This window comes from Ptychodera flava, chromosome 9, assembly GCF_041260155.1.
Source record: "Ptychodera flava strain L36383 chromosome 9, AS_Pfla_20210202, whole genome shotgun sequence".
NCBI lineage: Eukaryota > Metazoa > Hemichordata > Enteropneusta > Ptychoderidae > Ptychodera > Ptychodera flava.
The window spans coordinates 29,169,510-29,195,613 of NC_091936.1; the positions used below are offsets into that span (position 1 = coordinate 29,169,510).

The following is a 26,104-nucleotide window of genomic DNA, read 5'->3' on the forward strand; positions in this document are numbered from 1 at the left end:
TGACATTGAAAATAAATGAAAAGTTACAGCTTTAAGGTAGAACTTGTCCCGGGGACAGATATTTGGGCATGAATGCTTTTCTGATCTTACCACTTGTGGAGGCTCAATTTTAAGCTCTTAGTGAAAGAAAAGTTTTCACTGTCTCAGTTTTTTGAAAACCAAAAATGTTATATTTTCCCATAGAGTTAACATAGGGATGGGGCCATTTTGAATTTCAAATATTGGTAAATGTTAGGTAATTTGTTTCTCCAGTACCAAACTGCATGCTGACCCCTGATTTTTATTCTGGATTTGGCGAGAGAAATATTGAAAGTTTCATTGAGGAAAGTTTGAGTGAAAGTTTAAGTCTTTCACTTTCGAGGTGCATACTACCTCTATTTGCATTGCTACATTGATGGTTGATTTGTTAAAATGATGCAGTTGTGCCTTGATGCAGTTTTGTATGTATTTTTTGTGTCATACACTTCAAGATTCATTTCAAAGTTTAATCAGTAATGTTTACATCAGCTATTCCAAAGAAGTTCATTTACTATATTAGAGAAAATACCAGAGTCAAGCACGTGCTATTTCACATTGTCCATTTTCTTACATTTCACACTTCGAAACTATATCATCTCTAGCAGATGGCAATTTCTTTTCAAGTCCAATCCCACCCCCCAGTACTGTGTTTCATATTCATGTCTTACAATTAATTTTTTCTGTCCCATACATTTGCAGGAGGTACCTTCCATTGCCTCATCGTTCACTATAGGGTCTAACCACAAATACTGGAAGTCTGTACCAGCGGGACTGGCCAAGAGTCCGCAGAATGTTCGGTTTATCAATCCCCACGTTGTTCTGTTGGCAGCATATGAATATATTGGCACCAATGTAGGTGTGAGAATTGTGTATAGCAAGTTGGTGATCTGAGTTTCACAGCATGTATCTGTCTCGCGTGTCAATTTATCACGTTAATTCAGTATAACGTATACCGGTACATAGCATCCATGATAGCAAATTTTTGACTTTTGACCACCAGACTGGCAGATCATATTTCATTTTTGACAAGGTAGATGAACTTATATAGTGAGTCTGAAAGGGTACATGTAATTTCATGATCCATACTACACTCGGGAAAAAATAGGGACAATTTTTGACAAATCATGTGCAATATTAGCTGAGTGAACGTACAAACTCGTTTGAATGAGATCAGTCCTTTTTGTGTGTAGGTCCAACTTTACCACAGAAAATAATTTTGGACAAAACCACGGTGATGAAAGAGCTAACTGTAATGACTAGATGACTGAAAAGCTATTTATTCTGTACTTCTCCAGAATATTCCAAGTATTGGGATTGTTGCCATGGTAACAGCACTCCATTACTGCGACCAAGTGGACATCACAGGGTATGGCTTCAGCGAGCGTCTTCCGTATCACTACTACGACCTCTCTGTACTGGGGCAGCCAGTTGCCAACCATGACTGGGATTCAGAAAAAGACTTCATCCTGCAGCTGTTGCGCTATGGCATCATCGGGAAAGACCTGACTGGAATGTACACCCAGGAAGTGAAGGACAAATGGCAAGACATTGATAATTGAAGAAACGGGGATAATACATCTTGACAAGATACTTCCAAGGTGTCATTTGATGGTCTCCTTGCTTGATCCTGTTTTGATATTTATTGAGAAGTTATAGAAGCAGTTCTGGCAAACTGTGGAATACTGAGCGCATGCAAAACAGTTGTGCAATTCTATGTTATCCTAGGGGGTATGTTTGTATTTATTCACCATGAAAGGCACCCTCAAGCAAGCGCCGATGTCTACCAGGAGGAGGATTTGACCCAGTGTACCATACACTAGGTGTCCCATTTACATTGACCACAAAGCAGTAACGAAATATGTGAGTGAATCTGAAGACGCAATGGAATATACCAGAATGATATCTAATGAGATATGTGGGGATTAAATTTAACCAGTACGAGGAAGGTTTCCAGGCTGCAGACAAATAGAAGGATGTGACTATTAAATGCAATAAATTTTCGTGCAAAGTGATTTATAAAGGCTCAGTAATGCTAATTTTGAACCATCTTTTATTGGGGACTATGATTTTTGAGACATAATTTATCCCATTAATATGGACTGTACTTCGAAGGAAAAGATGACTCACTGTGTCCCACACTTTTTGATCAATCAACATGAAAATCTCCAATTATAAAACTGTTCATCTGTCAGTAGTCCTTGTAACTGGTAAAGGTATGTGTGAACAAATGCAGCTGCATGATAAACGCCTTCTTTGAGTGATAAAAAGGCGCTGTTCTTTTAATTGGACTGATAGATTGCAGAAATCTTTGTAAGATTTACAAAGAGGATTATCTGTGTTACAATACTGCCCTATCAAGAAGAGGAGAGCGTAGAGAGCGCCCTCAAGCGACAGATCTATTTAATATGGCAATAGAAGTCCACATACCAACTGATAGAAATCAGTGAATGTCCTGTACATTCTTCTTTGCAAATGTAAGGTTTGGCCAGTCTTGCCTAGGCAAACATGTAGGTGAACTTGAGTGATGAATATTTTTATACAAACTGACAAGGTATAAATTTTATTTATATTCTCTAATTGTATGTTGTTAATTGTGAGCATTGTATTCCAAAATAACTTCAGCATATTTTATAGGTTAACTGTATACACTGTTTTAAAATGTGCATATATTTACTGTTCATATTCAATGTCGGATCCTTTAGGAATTCAAGAAAGTTGTGTGTTGTAAGTGTACTTAGATCATGTATGTAACGTTTAAGTTAAGTTTGCAAAGTTGTGTACTGATGTCACGTCGTAGCAGCTGAAAGAGCTTATCCGTTTGTTTGGACGAGATTTTAATTCACACCACATCAAAAGATAGGAAAATTCTGGACAAGAACATTTCTGTTATTTTTGTACTTTTCAAGAAGTAAGTTACACTGCAGAGGTTTTTATGTGGGCGTGATTTTAATTCACACCACATCAAAAGCTAGGAAATTCTGGACAAGAACATTTCTGTTATTTTTGTACTTTTCAAGTAAGTTATATTGCAGAGGTTTGGAGATGATCATGCTGCAGCACTTTTGATGCATATTGATAAATACTGTGTAAAGAGGTGATAATTCATGTGCAGGGTTCTCCACAAGTGGAGTTTGAGAGGTTGGCGTCCTGTCTGGTTTTTTGAGCAATCTATTTATATCATAATACCCATATTATGATTATAGAATATGCAAATTTTCCATTACTATGTAAATAGGCTGCCCCTCTCTTGTTTTCTAGGCTGTAGGGAACACTGCAGTGTATGTATATATGTACGTACATGCTAATAAGTTGATTGCATACAGCAGATTGAGGTTTTACAGGTATTTGACATGCATGATATCATGGATGATCAATATCATTTCCTTTGTAGACCGAGTGAAAGTTTACATATCGCAACTCCCCCGTTCATTTGTGAGTTGACGTCAATGAGAGAAACATCATTAGGTGGCCCTATGTGGTACATCAAAAGTGAAAATCTAAGTTACTTTTTTCAGAAATAGCCACAACTTTTTAACTGAATAATGTATGTTACTGTTAAATGTATTTAAAGCAATCTAAAATGGGGAGTGTTAATTTGCCATATTACAAAGGGAATTTTTATGATAATCATATATTTTACAGAGAAACTATACTTGTACTGTACATTGTTGTCATTTGTTTGTAGTGTTAGTGTTGCTCTTTGAACATTGTTTCTCGAGTTTGGGAAAAAGATGCCAACAAGTTAAAGGGAAAGTTCACCAAGGCTGATTTTTACATATGTGCTAGCTTTAGGGTCAATTATTCCAGAAATTTTAAAGCCATATCGCCACTTATAACTCACACGATTTTTTTACAAAAATGGTGTGGCGAAAGTTGTATTTCAGGGTTTCATCAACTCACTGTATTTTGAATCATGGGAAAAAAGTGCCAAGCTTTTGCAGAGGTACTCTAGATTCTGTCAAAAGACATAATGAACAGAAAACTCATTTCAGGAGATTAATTTTCCTTTTATACTCTGACAAAGCGCACCTGCAAAACTTTGACAGAGTTCAATACAAAGTGTTACATAAAGGTCAAATGGAGTTTTCAATAGCATGTGTACCTGTACCCTATTAAAAACATGGGGCCAATGTCCCTGAAGCTACTATAGACATGGATACAAAGTTAAGTATTTCCTGACTGTATGAAATTATCTCACTAAAGTCATCCTGGGGACCTGTATACCAAATATTAAAGCTGTCTGACCAGCAGTTTTGAAAAAACAAGTGACCTAACAGTCAACAGAGCTCCACTGTGTTATGTTGAGAATAACTTTTTGTGACACACGTGTTGATGACAAAGGTGGATATCTTTGATAGCTCATTTCAGGAGAGCCTGACCAAAAATAGCAAAATTAGCTGCAAAAATAACACAATTGAACATGTCATCATAATTTCAATATATTACATTAAGATAAACCCTAGGAACCTGTATACCAAATATCAAAGCTATCAGATGAGTAACTTTTGAGATACAAAGATTTTGACCAAAAATGGCAAAAATTGACCCAAAAATACAAAAATTGAAGATTTCATCAAATTTCAATATATCACACTTAGATAACCCCTTGAACCTGCATACCAAATATCAAAGATATCAGATAAGTAGTTTTTTGAGAAACACTTTTTTGGCCATAAATGGCAAAATTTGCCCCAAAACACAAAATTGTAGATTATATCATAATTTGAATATAACATATTTTGATCATTCCTATGCGCCTGTAATACCAAATATCAAAGCTGTCAGACAAGGGGCTTTGATGGAATAAATTTTTGACCAAAAATGACAAAAAAATTCCTTAAAAATACAAATTTGCATATTTCATCACAATTTGAACAAAGTTATGTTGGGTTATCCCTAGGGACCTGTATACCAAATATCAAAGCTGTCTGGCCAGCCATTATGAAGATTTTTTACCAAAAATGCCTTTTTTGCACTAATTTGTATATTTTCGACAATATCAAAAATAAAAAAGTTTCTCGTAATCATATTTTGCATCTACACAACAAATATGAAATCTGTAAGTACTGTGGTTCTCAAGATATTTGAGTGGACAGACATCCTCACAAACGAACATACATATATACATACAGACTGACGCTGGACGGATACCCATCCCAATAGCTTTGATAGACTATAGTCTAAAGGTTGCTAACCAGAACAGCACAACTAGCTTTGGTTAACCCCCTGGACCCTGTTCAGGCATGGACAGTGGTTGGGGATTTTTCTTAGTACTATGTCACAGGTCATCCAAGGGTCAGGTTTCAAAGGTTGAATGCACACTGCCTGTTGCTGTAATGCCAACATACAGTAGTGGTTCATGACAGTGAGTTTGAATGTCACTTTTACACTCTCCTCAATGATTATGATTTTCCTATAATTACGTTAATTGTGTGCTGACATCAAAGCAAAGCCACTGTCATGAAAACGCTCTTCCTTATCCAACTCATAGCCCAAAATTATTGTTACAGACTGTGCCACAGATTTTCCTAGAGTCGGAATATATTCAGTTTAGGTGTACTCTGTCAGAAATATGTGCCTCCAAATTGTAAATCCTGTATGGGTAGAATATTTCTTTGGACAGTAATTGACAGTAAAGTAATAAGTAAATTGTGATGAAGTACCCATAGGCCAAAGGAAAATTAAGGATTATTCTTTAAATGCTGGAAAATTGGCTTCAAATACTTCTGCATTACAAAGCTTCAGAGAAATGACCAAAATCGTTGGTTTTTTTGTGTCACTACAGACTGAATACATTTGTTGGATAGTGTATTTATTGTTTGCTTCTGACCTGTGATTAACATACAGAGACAAAAATTTCAATGCTCTAAAATTCTTAGGCAAATTCACTGCCTGAAAAAAAATATTTTACACTGCCATCTGCACCATCTTGCCAAAATAATCAAAAGAACAAGATTTGTTCCCTTAGGCTACATCGCAGTTCTTCCAGCAGTGAAAAGAATCAGTTCAGTATTTACAAGAATGAATGTGGACTACTCGATGAAACTTTTGACTGTGAGGGCGCTTGTCTAGCAGTTTGATATTTATCACACTTTTCAATCTACTAACTTTGTCATATTTTTTTCTTATGCTAACTGTATCATATCATAGACTCTAATTTACCTCCAACACTGGCAGGCATTGATGAGGTACAGTCTTTCTTTTCGGGTCTATGGTCATATTTATATTTATATGCGTAAGTGGATGTACAACTTTATGTAATAATAATTATGCTCTTTGTGTTACATCTGTATTGCAATTTCTTTGTGAATAAACTCTCAAAACCTAATTGCAACAGCACGTGCTATGTGTAATTGTTGGCTTTCTGGAGTCCTAAATGGGAGCCACACGTAGTTGTTACAAAGTTCTACTTCAAGTAGCAATGCAGTAATATAAATTAACTGTCAGGAATTCATTTAGCTCGTATACACCAGAAAGTTTGTGCATATCTGCTATGCTTGGTGGTGAACACTGGTTAAAAATCTGCAAACAATTCATCCTCTTCTATTCCTTCCAAAAGTGCATCCAGGTTTTCTGCAAGAGAAAAGTTGATCTTTTCTTAATAGCTAGCAATCCCAAAAATTTTGCTCGCAAAATTGGAGCGGCCCTTTATTTTATCAAAAAGCTCTTTGTCTCACTGTAAGCAGATGCACGATGGAACTGTCATTGTTAATAATTACACCATATATCATAACTATTCATATTCAGATGGTGTACAGAATAATATGAATTGATATTTGGCTAATCTTAATGAAAGTTGAGGCAGAATTGACAGATTTACTGTTCAGAATCACTGTGTGCATGAACATTAAGCCTTCAATTTCATAAAATTATAGGCCTAAGCAAAAAAACGACTGCCTTGTTAGACAATTTACCCTCTGCCAACACAGTTTTCTTGCCATAAAAAGGAACACCCATTCACTTTGCCTATCTGTTCTGGCCTAGGGATTCATACATTCAACAGATTATTCCATATCAACCTTGATAACATTACGAACAGCTCAGAGTACGGATTGGCCTTATTACCTGTATCAAAAGCACCTGTTGGATTTTCACAGGCAGTATTTCCCAAACCACCACTCATGGCTGTACTCTCTGTACTTGTGCTGTTGGTATCACAGGCATTGTTATTGTTTGTGTTTTTGTGATTGAATTCCTGATCGTTCAGACTCTTTGGTCTTCCCGCCATGGCTGTATTTCCTTTGACTCCATCTACAGATCCATGGAAAGTCGATGGCTTGTCAGGTGAGTGCTTTGTGTTACCCTGGTTTTCCGTGCCTTTCCTGGCAACACTGCCAAACTGTCCATCATTGTGTGGATCCGTAACACACCCTGCTGTTTTCTCTTCATCGCCACTAACAGGGTTCCCCGAGACTTCTTGTACTCTGCTTGGTAGAGTTTGACTGGCCGACAGACTTGTATTGCAATCCACAGCGGAATACACTTGAATCAAGTTTGATGGAGTAATATTTAGGTAGTGATTCCTCAGGGACGGGCTTAAAACACTCACCTGTAGGGGAAAAAGTAGTTAAGTACCTGAAAAATGCTTCATATCAATATTTCAGGATAAACACTGACAGAATAAATTTGAATTCGCATTTGTGAGCAGTGAGAGTTGGCATTACGAAGAGCAAGAAGTACATGTATATGTACCAAGATCAGTTATGCCCCGTACTGAAGTACTACAATTTTTGAATTTTCCAAAATGGCAGGAAGCTAGAATGTGAAATGATGGAGAGTTCTGATCCTTCCAGGATCAAGTTTTGGCACTGCTGAAGAAAACAGGATCCAATCTCAGGGATAGAAATACTTTTTTATTTCTCGTGGCAAAAGTTTGCCACCGGATATAAAATCAGGTGGCAATTATGAAAAATCTGGTGGCAGTTTAACACATCGTGTGATCGGTATAATACAACATTTTGTCATTGCCACATACTCATTCTAATTTATAAATTCTTGAAAATATGGTAAGTACACGTCACAAAAAATCAACCCATACTGCAGGCCTCGAAAAAAATTTTTCAAACTTACTAACAGTGGGACTCGTGAATTTCATTTTTACTTGCCCGAGAGGAAAAATTACTTGCCCTAAATTTCTAATAACTGGACAAGTAATTTGTAATAGACAGCAAGAGTTTGGCCATATGAAGTGAATTCAAAGAGGGAAAAAACAGATTCAAACATGAACTACATTCTTGTATAAATGAAGGACTCTTACCAAATCTGAAATGTCGCAGAAGAAATGTGAGAATACTTTGGTTTTTTTCTGTAGATTTGGCCATCTAGAAAACATCTTTGAATTTGGAATTTTTCCACAACCTAATCCAAATTAAAATATTTGCATAAGAGTAATAAGATTGTGTGATTTACAATGTGCATAGCTGGCTGCTGCTCTTTATTATCAAGCTGAGATCACAAACAACTGCTCTGCTAGTGTTTATCTGCCAATGCATATGCACATGTACATCTGCAACCCTTTTACCTGTTTACATGTTTACTCACTGAGCACAGCCTTCTTTCAAAGTTTTATTTTGATAAATGTATTCGTCAAGAGAGCAGATTCAAGTTTCGTTTTCGTTATACTCTTCAGTGCAGATTTGTTTTTTGTAAGTGAGAGCCGATCACAGGCGCTCCTTAGCTGGTTAGTCTGCTAAGTAGATCGATTTTCGGCTCGATTTATCGATCCCGTGGTCGATATGCCGCCACTGCAACCTAAATACTCACAAGGTGTGCAACACAATCACTCAAAAAACACACCACCCGATTTGTCTACTGGCCGAGCGCTCAAACAAAACATTCAGAACTACACTCCCATATACCTAGTTGGATCACAATTTAATCACCTCCTCGAAAATCACGCCAAAGAGCGGGTTACTCGCGTCATCTTGAAGAAATCGGCCGTGTTTTTGAGACCAAGCGGGGTGAAATGCAGCCTGCAGAACGATTCTACCATATGACCAGGGATAGAAATACTTTTTTATTTCTAGTGGCAAAAGTTTGCCACCGGATATAAAATCAGGTGGCAATTATGAAAAATCTGGTGGCAGTTTAACACATCGTGTGATCGGTATAATACAACATTTTGTCATTGCCACATACTCATTCTAATTTATAAATTCTTGAAAATATGGTAAGTACACGTCACAAAAAATCAACCCATACTGCAGGCCTCGAAAAAAATTTTTCAAACTTACTAACAGTGGGACTCGTGATTTCATTTTTACTTGCCCGAGAGGAAAAATTACTTGCCCTAAATTTCTAATAACTGGACAAGTAATTTGTAATAGACAGCAAGAGTTTGGCCATATGAAGTGAATTCAAAGAGGGAAAAAACAGATTCAAACATGAACTACATTCTTGTATAAATGAAGGACTCTTACCAAATCTGAAATGTCGCAGAAGAAATGTGAGACTACTTTAGTTTTTTTCTGTAGATTTGGCCATCTAGAAAACATCTTTGAATTTGGAATTTTTCCACAACCTAATCCAAATTAAAATATTTGCATAAGAGTAATAAGATGTGTGATTTACAATGTGCATAGCTGGCTGCTGCTCTTTATTATCAAGCTGAGATCACAAACAACTGCTCTGCTAGTGTTTATCTGCCAATGCATATGCACATGTACATCTGCAACCCTTTTACCTGTTTACATGTTTACTCACTGAGCACAGCCGTCTTTCAAAGTTTTATTTTGATAAATGTATTCGTCAAGAGAGCAGATTCAAGTTTCGTTTTCGTTAAACTCTTCAGTGCAGATTTGTTTTCTGTAAGTGAGAGCCGATCACAGGCGCTCCTTAGCTGGTTAGTCTGCTAAGTAGATCGATTTTCGGCTCGATTTATCGATCCCGTAGTCGATATGCCCGCCACTGCAACCTAAATACTCACAAGGTGTGCAACACATCACTCAAAAAACACACCACCCGATTTGTCTACTGGCCGAGCGCTCAAACAAAACATTCAGAACTACACTCCCATATACCTAGTTGGATCACAAATTTAATCACCTCCTCGAAATCACGCCAAAGAGCGTGTTACTCGCGTCATCTTGAAGAAATCGGCCGTGTTTTGAGACCAAGCGGGGTGAAATGCAGCCTGCAGAACGATTCTACCATATGACGTAATTTTTTCCACTGCTGATTGGTTCAACTGTACTTCACCAGTGACGTCTTGCAGTGACCTTTGTTTTGGCCGTTGATTAGCCAATCAGCAGTGGAAAAAATTACATCATATGGTAGAATCGTTCTGCAGGCTGCATTTCACCCCGCTTGATCTCAAAACACGGCCGGTTTCTTCAAGATGACGCGAGTAACACGTTCATCAGCTTGATTTTCGAGGAGATGGTTAAATTTGTGATCCAACTAGGTATATGGGAGTGTAGTTCTGAATGTTTTGTGTGAGCGCACGGCCAGTAGACAAATCGGGTGGTGTGTTTTTTGAGTGATTGTGTTGCACACCTTGTGAGTATTTAGGTTGCAGTGGCGGGCATATCGACTACGGGATCGATAAATCGAGCCGAAAATCGATCTACTTAGCAGACTAACCAGCTAAGGAGCGCCTGTGGAGCCGATCCCTAACAACCAAGGTCACGTAATTTGAAACTGTCTGCATGTCGACTGAGCCCGTTTCGACTATGATGTAAACTTGTACTTTTTCAACTGGGGGTTGATTTACGTTGAACAGTAAGCATTGCCAAGATCCATGGCTTCGAATAAGTTTACATCCATTTACCAAGCACATGGTGCAATTACACTATCGAGTGAAGCCGATCGACTGTCATACGACTCATACACTTGCACAAAGAGAATGGCAACCACTGTCAAGAGCATACCACTTTACGGCACACATAAAAACAGTGAGAGTTCACTCCGTGTCGTCGGAGAGAATATGTCGCAAAACTCTATTTTTACGACTTTTTGTGTTTTACAACAGCAAGAACGATTATTTTGCGATGTCGGGCGGATTTTCAAGGGTTTTCAGAAAAAACTTCTGAGAGTTGAAGGACTTACAATGATTGTAGGCGTGTACAGACCTAATGAAATACGTTTTCAAGCTTGAATTGTCCAGAGCTTAGTTAATTCAACCGCTGGTGCACTTGCCCGTCGGACGGGAAGCATATTGATTTTACTTGCCCGAACGCAAATTCACTAGCCACGGGCGTCGGGCGATAGGAATTTTTGAGCCTGTACTGGCTAATGAATTGCAAGTATTTATTGTTATTTAATTAATGCAGGCTGCAGTTTGGCTTTGTTTTCAAAATGTCACAACATGCTTTTATCTTGTGCCGTATGACTGCATATGCGGCTATCACAGAGGGCAACAACATGTCAAGTGTACAAAAGCTGCTGTCATCGATATGGAGATTAGCCAATCACAAGTTTGGATTCACGCTGTGTTTTCATTCATGCCAAAATGTCGCAATTAGTTTGGGTTTTTTTGGCCAATGAGTTTTTCCGCCGTCAGTCAACGCGTGTTCCTTCAGTGTTCCTTCATTCAAGCCGTAGGATCGATGACATGATGACCCAAAATTTAGTGGCAGAAAAATACCACCAGAAAAAATTTTGGTGGCAGATTGACAGTTTTTGGTGGCAAATGCCACCATTGCCACCGATTAGTTCGATCACTGCAATCTCCATGTAAACTGGCAGTAGAATTTACTAATTGGGATGGGGGTGCTTACAATAGCTTTTTTGGAGCAAATAAACCAGGAAGAATGATTTCTTAAATTATTGTTCAGCATGGGTAAAGTTTTGCTCAGTTCCCCTACCCACTGTAAGTACAACTCCATTGTTTTCCATGTGAAAGTTGGGCCTGTAAAGAAAATTGTTGGAGGAAGATAAAAGATCATAATAAACTTTCCAAATCTGAATCTGGTCCCACACTCCAATATGATGAAGATCTAATGCAGAAATGGCTCAGGTGTTACATGTACCTTTGTTCACTCCTTCCTGGTGTCATCTCTCTATATAACCAAAGAGTGAACAAAGGTGAAAACGATGCAATCTCCGATATATTTTGGTCTAGTTCACATTACATTTCATGACACAGACCACTATACAGAAAGGATAGAGAAAAACAGCCCCACATACAAAGTCTGAGAGGGCTGCCATTTGTTGCAAATCGACAAAACTATAAAACACATCATTTATACTAGATCAAGTACCTGTCTTAAAACAAGTGCAGTGCCAGGTTTCATGTCACTCTGATATTCCTCCAAGAGTTTCCTGTGTACAGTGCCCTGCATTTCACCCGATGGATCTCTGAACACTGCACTGGCATCACAGAAGTTGACTGACTTGATGAGTACACACAGGTGAGGAACCTTTCCCTTGGCTAGCTGCTTCAAACTGGCCTGTATACATGTAGTTAATGCAGAAAATAGAAAATAGAGAAATTACTCCTTTGAGAATGACCCACTTTCACTATACATTCTTAATTACAGATAAAAAGTAAATAAATCATACTTGAACTCTAACTAATCGGTGTCTTGATAGGTCTGACATTATCTATGGTAATTTATTCTAAAATCTTGCCAGTCATAACGTGGTCCTGCACACACTGGTCCAGTCAATCAGGCTAACTCAAATGCCCTTGAAATTGGAACTTTGAGTTGACGGGGTAACTTTGCTTGGGGATGGGGGTGGGGGTGAGGGGGGAGAACGACAATCATAATGCAATGGAGATACATAAGATCATAATCAGTGATTTCTTGTGACTCAAACTGTGTGCTATGATAAGATATGATAACTGTTGACAACAAAGCTTCAAAGATAAATTTACAACCAATCACTGTAAAGTTTAATTGCCGTTGATTTTCCATAGAAGACACAACCTTGTGTGTCACCATGACATCACCCGAGGTCTGTGCTCTTCTTGTTCAATTTGCCATTCATTCTCAGGCTTGAAAACAATGAGTAAAGGACTGACTAGACAGCGTTTTAGGGATATGCAGAGCCACACCATGACTTGGAAGACTGGACTAATGGTACTTCAGTTTGTTTATACAGATTAACCACTATTTCCAAATGTAACTTCTGAATTGCACCAAAGAATGATGTCCTTGCTAATTGTGTATCATACAGTTGCATTCACGTATGTCTTACCTTTCTCATAACAATGGCAATGTTACTCTGTGAGAGTATAGAGTTAGGATCATTCTCATTAAGATCCATGTCTTTCTTCATGTTCATCCAAGCCCCTCTGCTGAATTCATCCTCGGTGTCTTGAGAACCGGCTACCACCTTGTATAGGACAATAAAGGGTAAATTGTGACAATGGTGAATTGCTCACGTGAGATATGTCATAATGGTGCAGTGGTCTAAACCAAATAGAGCTAGCAAGTCTGATAATTGTGTTTTGTGTAAAAAAAATATTGACATCACTTCAAGTGATAAACTAACATGTTATATATTCATCTTGAAGCAACTTTTGTCTATCAATTTGCATCATAATTTGATGCAAGTTGATAGACAAAAGTTGCACTCAATTTTACTGAGGGGAGTGCAAGAAATTCTGTAATCCCTCACGATGCATTATAGAGGAACTCTTTTTACCTGCACAACTCAGTTACTGGAAATAAACCACCCTGTAAAATCACCTTGGATTGGCCAAATCCTATTGTTGATGATGGATGGTGAGTTTGGACTTGCTTACAGGGAAATGGGATAAACAGAATGTAACAATAATTGTTTGACATAAAACTGGATGTCTGGAGGTCTGTGCCACTGTCAGCACATACAACATAACTGCCACACCTAGTACTTCACTGCGTGTAAATCAAGACCTCACAAGGAACACTCTATGTAAACTCTATATGTACATATGTGCCAAGGAATTGCAACAATGGCTTTAAGGTTCCAAGACAAGAAATTGACCTTTTTAAGCCAACAATTTTCTAGTGGTTAGTAAGCTCAGAACCCCCGTAAATTATATATTTTCGGAAAGCCTAGATATAGGCAAACATTTTGGTTACCATAGTGTGACCATTGTTTACATAACTATCACGTGACAGGTAATTTGCATAACTTTAAAAAAATCGGTTTTCCCTATTAGTCCAGTCAATTTAGGGTTTAACCTAGGACTAATTGCAACAGAAATTATTTCTTCACCATGACCTTTGGAAAGGTCTCACTAATGACATACTAAAAGTATAGAAAAATATAAGGGGTGCAAATTGGTTAAATTTGCATATATTCAAATTAGCTATATATTGCCTTTAAAATGACTGCTATACTCACATTTTGGGCATGTAAACTGAATTCAAGTGACTTTTTTCATTGCAACACAATTTAGTAAGGTTCAATAAGTTATTTTCTAAATGTCTTGAACGATAAAGAATATGCAAATTAAGTAATTTGCATATATTAACAGTTTTCCACTATTTCAGACAAAATGAATGTTTAAGTTCATATTTAAACAATTTTTTTCTCTATGAATTGTTCAGGTTTTGCAAGAATTACCTAAAACAAAAGAGGTTGACCTAATTTGTATGCATAATTTGCATATTTTAATACAAAATGCCTAATTTGCACAATTGACACAAACGGTCTTCTGTATACAATAAGCCTACAATAGCTTCCATTGACTTTTTCTGGTTATTCAGAAATGCAATGAATAAGAGAAGAGTTTCAGAGAGTTAGTGTTTAAATAAAAGGAATCAGAATTCTTTCTTTGGATATTCTTCTTTCTTTTACGACGATAAGGTTATTCATAAAAAATCATTGGACGTGCTCAAGTTTTTGACATCAATTGTCATTTTAAGTCATTTTCTCCTACAACATGTTCAATTGCAGTAAAATTTTGAAGGAATATTTTATGCTTTTGGTCATTATCTTCAATGACGATGGAAATATTCAGTTACTAATAAATGGATCACCACACTTAACAGTTGTGCCTGTGAATCATCCTTCTCATTATTATACGAACATCATTTGAATCACCATGATGGTAGTGGTGATGACAATTATTATGATGGTCATTATCATATCAAAATTTCTTCCTCTTCCTCTCTGTTTACATCTTCCTCTAGGTGGTTCATTTGTTTACAGCCAGAATCATTTCATTGACAACAGAAAGTCTATATTTTGCTTTCTGTCGGGGTTATTCATGCTGCTGCAGTTCATTGTAGAACCTATAAGTATGGGGAAGGATTACTCAATGAAAAGATGTGAAGCATAGGATGATATAATTGTACTGCGTATCATATCAGATCTTAGATGTGCAAGTATCACTCATTGGGCTGTTATGTAATGGACTTCCCATTTGCAGATTATTAGACTTTTGTATTATTACCAATAAGATCGATCACTCAAGGAATTGAGAGTCTGGCCAATCTGAGGTGAGACTTCCATAAGGTTCAAAATACAGGATAACCAATTTTATGATAATTTGATGTCAAAATTTGGTATCCTAATTGACAAACTCGTTAACGGCAGCTTCTGTGATGCAAATCCCTTCACATCTTGGTTTTCTTGTTTCACGGTCATGAAACTTTGAAAGAGCAGCTAGACCATGTAACATTATGAAAAGTATCTAGATTTGCTTTTACCAGTGATTTAGATTATCATGATTCAGTCAACAGATTTCTTTCAGTTTTTCCTCAAATGCTATGGCTGTGTACGGTAAGATTTAACAGGAAATCTCTCTCTTCAGTCCACTATATTACTTTATATTAATTTTCAATTGTTATCTTCAAGAAATTTCAAAATTTTGAGAAATGCAGTGTCCTTTGACGATTGTAATGTCTTTCAGCTGATAAGGAACAGCTTTCCTAATCCATATTTCATGATAATTGGCAGTATAGTATAACAATTGTACCTCTATATCATCATGATCATTATAATTTATTTATCATTATTATCATAAATTTCTGTATGTGGCATGAACAGGCAAGTTGCACACAGTCAAAAGTATATCTGATTTACCAGTGACCACACAACCTGGTCTTTAATTACATTTTATCCACACTTAATCTATATTAGTATTACGGGTAAGGGTGAAAATAAAAGAAAATAGAGCTGAAATGCAAATTTTCTTCAGCCTCCCTTTGTACAAAGTGTTGGTTATTTGGCCAAGCATTTTGGTATGCATTAAGAAAATCCAAATCTTCCAGTAAGTCCCAAATGTTATTGACATTATGCAAATTCTCTAGATAATTGAAACGAACTATACGAATCAATCATTGTTTATTTTTACAGGGCTTTTCATTCTGTAGGCCCTATTAGTATATAATCATTAAAATGAGTTAAAATACACAGAAAATAAATAACCATGTCAATTTCTTTGTACTGAGCAAAATGTTCATTCAAGTTATAAAATGGACATCTTTCGATAGGAAGAATTTAAATTATTAAAAACTTAAACAAGGAGAGTCTCTTAATGTAAGTTCTCATTTTACTGATAACATAATTAATTAAAATAAGTTGACGTCAATTTGAAAAATTAAAGAAAATTATTTTAATGATCATCATATATGATTTACATGAGGAATCGCTCATAGTTAGGTAAAATATATTTAGCAATGTTAGTAAAAACTTCCAATCTCTCTTTACGATATTGTAAAACCTTTCAAGTTTCAATTATTACATTTAGTACAGTGTAGGCATTTCCTATAAAATCTTTAAAATTAGTCCTTTCCACAATGTAGATTGTATTAGGCTTTGAATATACCATTCTTGGACCTTTTATGTATTTAAGGTGAAGAAATAATTCATGTTCCAATTAGAAAAAGGAAGTAACATGGTTGACTTATTGGACAAATGCAAATAAGAATTTTTTTATCGCTGTAAGATATATTTGAAAACATTCCCTCAACTAAAAACAAGAAAATGATGTTACATCGTCATTACATTGTCAGCTTATCTCTTAAATCACTTTCGTAAATAGATTATCAGCACCAGGTTTGTATAGCATCTATGACCCATTTAGCATTTGGGTAAATTAGCTGTCTTATGCACAACTTCATTAATGCACTTTTCGCGATCCCTGGGATCGCCTTTTGTTCTAGTCTGTAAGAGAATGATTGAGGTGTAAGAGCCTTTTGTTTTCCATTGAAATTGTAATCATGCGGGTAAATTTCTGATGAGAAAATCTGGTGCCAACCAGGCCTTTAAACTTGAGATATGTAACTTCCATGACCCTACTAAATTTAGTTCTAATGATCTCCGTTGTTTTTTAACATTATATATAGTCATTCTACTATAGGTCAAAAAAGGGAAAAGTAAAGTGGTAGGAGGGGCACATTGCAGTTATGTAAAATGGGAATCTTAAATGATTTATGCATTGCCTAGAAACACAAAAAGTACATTAAATAATGAAATTGCTTGAATTAAATATTAATTTGCTGAATATATTTTTAAGAAATCTATTAACAGCAGCGATTTTGTTCCCTTTTCTAAGTTTTATATTTATTCAAATTATGCACTGTCTCCCCACTTAACAGTCATTTTGTTTGTCATTCTATACTTCAATACAGAGTGGAAACAAAAACTACTTGTTGTATAGATTAAATATAATTTTTAAGTGAAATGCAGTGGCAGCCATACTTGATTTAGGCAAATTAGGAATATTTCTTGGGAGATAAAATGTATTCAAAAATATTGCCTGGACAAAAATTAAGATAAATGCATACATTACTTGAACATAATGTCGCATTTTTCTCAATTCAATATGCATATTTCTTTTATCAGTGAATGTATTGCTCCCATTATCCGTTTATATCTATACAAATAAGGTAATGTTATAAATCTTAGATTGTATTGGACTTTTAGTATGTCATTCTAGGATCTCTCTAAAATAAACAAAGAAAATTTAATTCTATTGCAGTCAGAAGTAGCTTATATAGTTATTAATTAGGGACATACAAAAAAAGCGAAGTGTTGTGGCGGCCATATTGGATTTATGCAAATAAGGAATATTTCTATGACGACAAAATATTTTAATCAACATTGCCTGAACCAAAAACAAGGCAAATAAGCCCAAAACCCGCATATATCATGTTTAGCCAAATATTTTTAGTAGCAACATTCTATCAGCACCTAGTTTGTAACCATAATCTTTTTACATATATGCAAATTAGGCATTGTTTACATTTCTAGATTGTACGAGGCTTCTAGTATGTCATTGTAGGGCTTCTCTGAAATACACAGTGGATAAATAATTCTATTGCTGTCAGAAGTAGCATAAAAATAGTTATTAATTGGGAAAAATACAAAGAAAAGTGAAGGTTGTGGCGGCCATATTGGATTTATGCAAATTAGGAATATTTCTATGAAGACTAGATATTTCCATCAACATTACCTAAACAAAAACAAGGCAAATAAGCCAAAAACCTGCATAACATATCATGTTTAGCAATTATTTTTAGCAGAAACATTCTATCAGCACTTAGTTTGTACCCATAATCTTTTTACATCTATGCAAATTAGGCACTGTTTACAATTCTAGATTGTACTAGGCTTTAAGTATGTTATTCTAGGACTTGTCTAAAATACAATATGAAAAAATTATTCTATTGCTGTCAGTAGTAGCTTAAAAATATTTATTAATTCGAGAAAAAATAAGAAAAGTGAAGTGTTGTGGCGGCCATATTGGATTTATGCAAATAAGGAATATTTGTATGAAGACAAAATATTTTCAACAACATTGCCTAGACCAAAAAGAGGCAAATAAGCCAAAAAACCCAGATCAAAAGCATGTTTAGCCACATATTTTAAGTAGAAACCGTCTATCAGCGACAATTTTATACCCATGAGCCCCCTTTACATTTATGCAAATTAGGCACTGTTGCACCCCTTAGATTTTATTATACTTTTAGTATGTTATTTCTAGGACCTTTCCAAAATGCATGGTGAAGAAATAATTTCTGTTGCAATTAGTCCTAGGTTTACCCCTTTTTTGGCTTAGATTGACTGGACTATATGGTTTGTTCCAATGCTATGAGATATTTGGCTGAAATTTGTGTGAGTGCAAGCTGTTCTAAAGATCTTTCAATGTGTGTCTCAGAATTTCTTTAAACCTTCTTAAACAATTTTTATGCCAGAAAAACTTCCAGAGCGGCGACTTTAACCCTAGTTGATTTCTTTAAAATTGTGCTCAAATAAAAACTAAGCAAGATATAAAAAATCTGAGACACTCTTTTGAAGAACGTTGTGACAGCTTGCATTCCAGCAAGTTTGAGTCAGATATTTTGAAGTATTGAGACAAAACATAGGGAAAACCGATTTTTGAAAGGTTATGCAAATTACCTGTCACGTGATAATTATGTAAACAATGGTGAATTAGTTCACAAAGACTTCTTGCACTAACATATCTAAAATATTTTCTGGTGACAGAGCTTAGGAAAAATGCCAGTACTGCCATCCATACTTACCATGCTGTCATTTAGACTTTTGCTGCTTTTCTCCTCACCCTTAGAAGATGGAACATGCAGATCAGCTTCAGTTATCTTCTGGCCTGAAGTCTGGGTCAGATAGAAAGACAAAGTATGAGTACTGATGCAATCATAGGTACATATGTGAACATGGCATCAAGTCAGGGTAGATGTACGGCAAGTTACGAATACTCATCTAAGTATTTTGTCATGCACGTCAACACTGTTTAACAGATCTCATCCAAATTTGAAACAAGCAGGTCCCGGTAGATCCTAAGGCTTAGGATCAATAAAAGAGTCTAAAATAGGGAGATGTCCTCCACAGACAGGTGAAACCAGAGCTCGAAATACTTTTTTTCAACCACCTATCCACTGGACAAGTCAAAATAAAAAGTACCTGTCCCAGTGAGAAAAGTACCTGTCCAAAATGGCATAATTTATTCTAAGAAACTATACTAGTTTCAATTCAATTCAACAAACTTATGCCTGTATCATAATGCAAACTAGCGTAACAGCGCCATCAGTGTCGAGATAGCTCTGAGAATCTCCCAATCTAAGAGATTTGAGACGTGACCTTTAATAAATCAATATGGCTGCCTCCTGTAAATAGTGATTAGATATTATCGAACTTTCTTTTACTTTTTTCTGACAGGTAAATATCCAAATAATGATTTTCAAAATTGTAAAAGGTATATAAAAGGTATATAAATTTAAACTTATGAATATTTGCTGTAGTCAATAGGTTGAAATACTGGTTGCAGGCTGAAAAAACCTCCCTGTCCACTTGGACAAGTACTTTTCAAAACTACTTGTCCCAGGCCAAATTTCACTTGTCCGGGACAGGCAGACAGGTATTATTTCAAGCCCTGGAAAATATTTTAAACTTGCAACGTATGACCTGATTAGGGGGGTGTCCTCACAGGTAGGTTGTACTGGCCTTGGAGGAAAAAGCTATGAAACGTGTAGGACACTGTCCAATTACAACACGCAGACATGTGAAAAATATTTGACATTTTCTTCCAAATCAAGGAGTAATTTTGAAATAAAACTGTTCAATCTGTTATTTTGTGAATTTTTTTACTGTTTTTCTTTTGAGTAATAAATGATTCAACTCGTCAAATGATTCACAGTGTAACTCGTTCCTCAAAAATAGGGATAGACAATTTCAGGAATACAATGATGATGCAACATACAACAGTGAGCTATATTAGTTTTCCAAGGGTTTAATTTGACACCGACATTCATATCATCATAACTTACCAATCTGGGTAAGAGACCGGCAGGTCCTGGGAATTTCCTAGTCTTTGCCTTGGTCGTACTGCTGCCTGACGTTACAGGAGTCTGGCAGAGTTGGGCAATCCTGGATGTCAATAGAGGTGCCTGGGGTGTTGCAGCTTTTGGTCTGGTTATCTGTTGGTTTGGTATGCCAGCTGGTGAGATACCAGCAGATGCCACTGGCAGTCTTATGGCACCAGCCTGGTGTGGTGAGATGTTCTGTCTTGGCAGTTGCTGTCGATTTGTACTGTGTGGTTGTCTGATGAACTGCCCTCTTCCTGCTCCTTGGAAACCAGGGGGCCTGATTCCAGGAGTAGGTGAAGAAATATTCACAGGAGTAAATTGCTGTCTCTTTTCTTGCACAAGGGGGTTTCTCTGATGTGGAGTTGAACTTTGAAATGTGTTTCTTCTTTCAGTGTTGGCATGAAATTGTCCTGACACTGCTTGGCTGTTGGACAGAGGAGAATTGCTGAATTGTGAAGAAACTGTTCGGGCTACAGACCTGTTTCCACTCTGTTCATTTGGCACACCGGGCCTTTGAGGTCCATTCCTGGTGTGCAGTGTATTTGGAGTGAGGCTTGTGAGGTTGTTGAACCTGATGTCTTTCTGACTGAGCTGTCACTGGGTTCGGTTTGCTAATGCTGTTCTGGTGGATCCTTGCGTCTCTGAATTGCACAGGGTTGTTATTGAATTGTGAGCTACATGTAGTTTGCCTTGAATTTGATGATTTCGCACCGTGATCACCGCAAGCACTCTTTGGTGTAATGGGTCTAAACTTGAACTGATGGGGCGATTCGGTCCTCGCAGGTTGATGAGGAGTTAGTCCAACATCACCAGAATTAACACCTTTGCTTTGGTCAATGGGCTGTTGATCAAACTTAGGGAGTTTTCTCGCTGGTTCGCACTCCAGAGAAGTACTAGAAGGTCTTCTTGTTTGCTTTTGAAACTGGTCATCCTTTACTGAAGCTGACCCTCCACTGTCTAGCCGTGAACTTTCACCTTTGAACCCACCATGTTGCTGTGGAACTGTCTGATTATTCAGTGTCGATGACTGCAGTGGCTGTCTGTTTGAAAACTGAAAATTCTTGGCTTTGTGGCCCTCCTTGGTTGGTGCATGCTGACCAGTTCCATGATTTGCAGTGGTGTTTGGAATACTTGCACCGTGCTTGCTGCTGTTGTTGTTGTTTACATGTGCTGGTATGTGAGAAGTACTGCTTGGAATACTTGGTAAAAAGAAGTCCTGTACATAAAAGCAATGGAAGATAAGACACTAATGTACATGCATGGCCCACTGCAATGATTTACGAATGTGTACAGTAATGTTATCAGTTTGTCGCCATCAGACCTGCCATGTTTGTCTCATTGCCGTCTCTCTCATAATCCCTCATCGATGACACAATATAGTCCTCTCCTGCCTTCAGCAATTTATGGCTCACCCAGCTTAGCAAGCTGGTGTAGTCAGCAATGCTGAACTTCACTGTGTGACCCTTTATGTCTCAGTTGCTAGACTGTTGAGAGCATGCCAGAAGCTGCACAGTGAACATTGGGCAGTGAAAAAGTGTGGTCTCATTATGAAAATGTTGTGTATAATAGTACATGTACTGACAGTGACTGGGTAAGCAATGCAGATTTTTGAATGTGCACATAAAGGTAACTCTAAATTTTAACTGTTCATTGATGGCAGGTGCCACGTATGTCGGGGAAACGGCCTCTTCCTAACACAGAGTTGCGATTAGATAACCCATTCTCTAGCTACATGTACAATGTACATGTACATGTAGCTCGAATACAGGTCAGGCTACTCTCCAACCACTAATGAACAGCTGCATCATAAACTTGAATATCCATGACGGGAAATCCAAAGATTAAATCATAACATTATACTGATGACACAAAATCTCTTACCTCTTCTGTGAATGATAGATCATCATCACCAATGTGGAACAAACCAAAGTTACTTCCATCCTATTTAAGAAAGGCAAATGAGTTGTTTACACTTTGGAGTATACACAGTGTTTTTGTTAAGGCCGGTACCCCGGTAAATGTTACCTGGGTTCCCCAGTCATTTTACCGGGGTTCCCCTTGGTACATCAATGCAATCAGATTAGGGGACAGCAGCAATGTTACCGGGGTTCCCAAATAATTTACCGATATTCTCAAACCTTAGCAAAAACACTGATACAAACCTAATTGTCTGTTTACTAGAGTCTGAGACCCACAAAACTGTCACATACAGAGTGCACTATTCATTGCTTAGCCAGGGGAGAATACACTGAACATTACTGGTGCATTATGACAGCTGACAATTACATGAACTTTTTTCTTGGATATGGAAGCAATTTGATGATTATTGATAGACTTGCATCAATTTTGACCCTCAAACTAACATGCAGAATGGAGGAGTTATTCAAATTCTGTAAAGTGCAATATCAGGCAAACTGAAAGAGTCAACATACTGTAAGTCTCATTGATCCTGTGATTAGACTTGCTCCAAGTCTGTGGGCATATAAGTATCAAAACATATAATAAATTGAAGGACTAAACATCAGCAGACAGTCCCACTAATGGTAGGCTGTTGCGTAGATCGTGGGGTGAACGCTTGGCTTGGCCAGCTAGTAACTCAGCTGCCAAGGAAAGCCAAGCGACTTGGGGTCCAGTCTACCTGTGCAGTGTGATCTACAATATTTGTCTCCAGTCCTGGGACCACTTGACTAACACACTACACATGGATGAGTGTGACCGCCCTAAATAAATCCCACACTTAAAGCTTTCTCATAAAAATTGTTATGGCAACCAATGTCAAGGTTCGCAATAGCCAAAATGTCTTTGCACAGTAGATGTTATGTTGTAATGTGTCCCTGATACTGGAGGCACAGCGGTTCTGTATGAGGTGGTTCTTTTTGCAAAGTGCAGTGGTATGGGACAAAGTAGTACTTTGGACAAGGCCACCAGTGGTTTTGGTACAAGATGGTTTTGGTACAAAGTTGTGTGGGGCGACCTGGTTTTGGTGCAAAGTGTCTGAACCCACTATTTATGCATGGTATTGCCTTTCCCGAGCCCTGTGTCTATTGGTGTAGGGAGGTGCCATAGCCAACAGCCAAACACTCCTAACACGTCAACAGGGTTATACTTTACTATTATTATTGACAAGAGAGCAAGAAAATTTGTCCAAACTGGTAAGAACTGTTCAAATCTTGAACCACGGTTCTCCTTGCCGTCCCTCACTGCAAACTTGTAGCATTATGGTGAGGTGGTCAGTGATTTTTGGTTTTGCGACCTTGCTCACCAGTAGAACTACAATGCCGAAGGCCCGGTAGAGTGGACAACAATAAGCGCGATGTCAGTGTAGCGCACGCAAGGTACAAATATATTTGTTCTTCTGCGTATTACTGCACTTATCTGTCAAAATAGAACACTTCAGAATTGTCTACACTAATCTTTCATTTCGGAGGTTAAAAATATCTTTTGACACAGTGATCGACACTCGTACAAAGATCATCGACGTATGTGTCTGCTTTGCGTTGAATATGTCCAGTGTATGCATATTGTACAAATGGGTGCGCTATACTGATGTCGCGCTTATTTTCAACTCTATAGGGCCTTTGGCATTGTAGCTCTACTGTGAGAGAGGTCGCAAAACAAAAAATCACTGACCAACTCATCATAGAGCTACAAGTTTGCAGCTAAGCCGTCCCTAACCATGTGCCAGTTGTACTATCGTAGCTTATGGGGTTCCATTCTACCTGCTTTGTCTAACCTGTAGAGAAACTTGTTTGTAGTAGCGAGCGCAGCGAGAGCGGCCAAAGGCCGCTAGCGAAGCGAGCAATAAGACTAACGCGTGTACACGAAAATTAGAATGGAATCTCTATATACCTACGAGTTTGAAAAGGGAGCACTTCCATGGAGGCGACCATTTGAATACTTTTACACGGATTAAAGAAAACGGAAATTAAAGATACATGTATCATCTACCACAAATCCTACTCGACAATGTGTATTTCCGACAAAAGAATCTCTCTGTTTCAAAGAAAGTGTGAAATTTGGTTCAAAATGACTATTTTTGATCACTTTTGAAGGCCCGATTTGGTCATCACTAGGCGCCGCCATTTTGAAACAAGCCTACTCTCGCGAGAATGAAGAGGTCAACTCACGCGAGAGAGAATTAAAAATCTTGTGCTGAGAGCTATCGACGGAATATCAAGTACGTGTTTTACATTAGCCTGCCTCTGTTCCGCCCCTATTTAATAAAATAAACTGATCGGAATCATATAATTTACCAATTTTAAATAATTTTCGTTAGTGAACTTGGCATTTCCGAGTTAAATTGCTATAAATGTATTCTAGAAAACAATTGACAATATGCATCATGCATCAAACACAGAAATTAGCATGCTATTGCCTAGCCTGAAAACATCAACGCTGCGCTGCGCTACGCTTCACTCGCTCTCAGGTCAGACCTGTTACATATTAACCTTTATAATTATCTGGTGGCACAGGGATCAACTTAAATACTGGTTCCTCCTTGAACAGGGACCATGGAGGTAGTAGAGACCTCCATGCAGGGATATACTTGAGTATCGGAGTATAAATTTTGACTAGTCTTTTTTAATAACTTGATGTTCATTCTTTTTCTCTTGGGAAATTATGGTGAGATTCTTGAAATCACTTGATTCGCGTCAAAAAGGTCAGGGTCGAAATGACAGAAACAAAAGGGTAGGAGTATTTGCTATTTCTATGGGCAAATAGATTGAGCGTACAAAGCAGGGTTTTTGTTAAGACAAATACATACAGTACATTACAGTTATTTACAATTCAACACCTGAAGGTGAGAGGCTGATGTTACTTGTTTACCTCACAGTCCCTCTATCCGTGGATAGAGGGATTGTGTTACAGTTTACCTGTTTGCCTGCTCCCATAGCCATGATGTTGACAAATCCCAGTCGTCAGGCTGCGGGCTAAAAGTAACATGCCGTTACTTCTCATTCATCACTTTCCTTCACTTAAAATGTCGGTTATAAATTTTCTTAAAAGTACATTGGTGACACCAGAAGGGTATTGTGGTCATACAATAGCTGACAACTTAAGCAGCGTACGGTACGTGGTTTCTTCGCGAAGAGATATCGGACTTCACCTCTCTATGAACAGAATACCTCCTCTATGCAGGAATGAGTTTCTTTTTAAAATGGCCGCCTTCATTAAGTCTCGTCTTGTTCGAGATTTATTATTGACCACTATACCAGAGTAAATGGCGGTTTGAGTGGCTTTGACAGTGCATGTAACCTATATGAAATATTTTCAGCAACAGGATACCCTTATGTCGCAAAAATGCTCAAACATTTTGTGGTTTTGTTTAAGACTTCTTTGGTCACGTGATAATATTACGAGAATGCCTCGCTTTCACTTGA

General features: G+C 37.4%; 2 protein-coding genes across 3 annotated transcripts in view; one reads left to right on the forward strand and one right to left on the reverse strand.

Annotated features, from left to right (window-relative positions):
* The window catches only part of LOC139140596 (CMP-N-acetylneuraminate-beta-1,4-galactoside alpha-2,3-sialyltransferase-like), a 30,434-nt gene extending 24,084 nt beyond the window's left edge, over nucleotides 1-6,350 (forward strand). For both annotated transcript variants that reach the window (XM_070709940.1, XM_070709941.1), the window contains 2 exons: nucleotides 718-870; nucleotides 1,314-6,350. In XM_070709940.1, the coding sequence (XP_070566041.1) occupies nucleotides 718-870; nucleotides 1,314-1,577 (417 nt within the window). In that variant the 3' untranslated portion in view covers nucleotides 1,578-6,350. The remainder of the gene's footprint in view (nucleotides 1-717; nucleotides 871-1,313) is intronic.
* Nucleotides 5,810-26,062, reverse strand: LOC139140597 (homologous recombination OB-fold protein-like). Its single transcript, XM_070709942.1, has 8 exons — nucleotides 25,598-26,062; nucleotides 22,605-22,664; nucleotides 20,685-21,939; nucleotides 19,425-19,514; nucleotides 13,159-13,296; nucleotides 12,219-12,407; nucleotides 7,084-7,567; nucleotides 5,810-6,591 (listed from the first exon to the last, which is right to left on the reverse strand). Exons 4-8 carry the CDS (start codon nucleotides 19,425-19,427, stop codon nucleotides 6,533-6,535), a joined length of 873 nt encoding a protein of 290 aa, XP_070566043.1. The 5' UTR covers nucleotides 19,428-19,514; nucleotides 20,685-21,939; nucleotides 22,605-22,664; nucleotides 25,598-26,062; the 3' UTR covers nucleotides 5,810-6,532.
* Nucleotides 26,063-26,104: the final 42 nt, after the last annotated feature.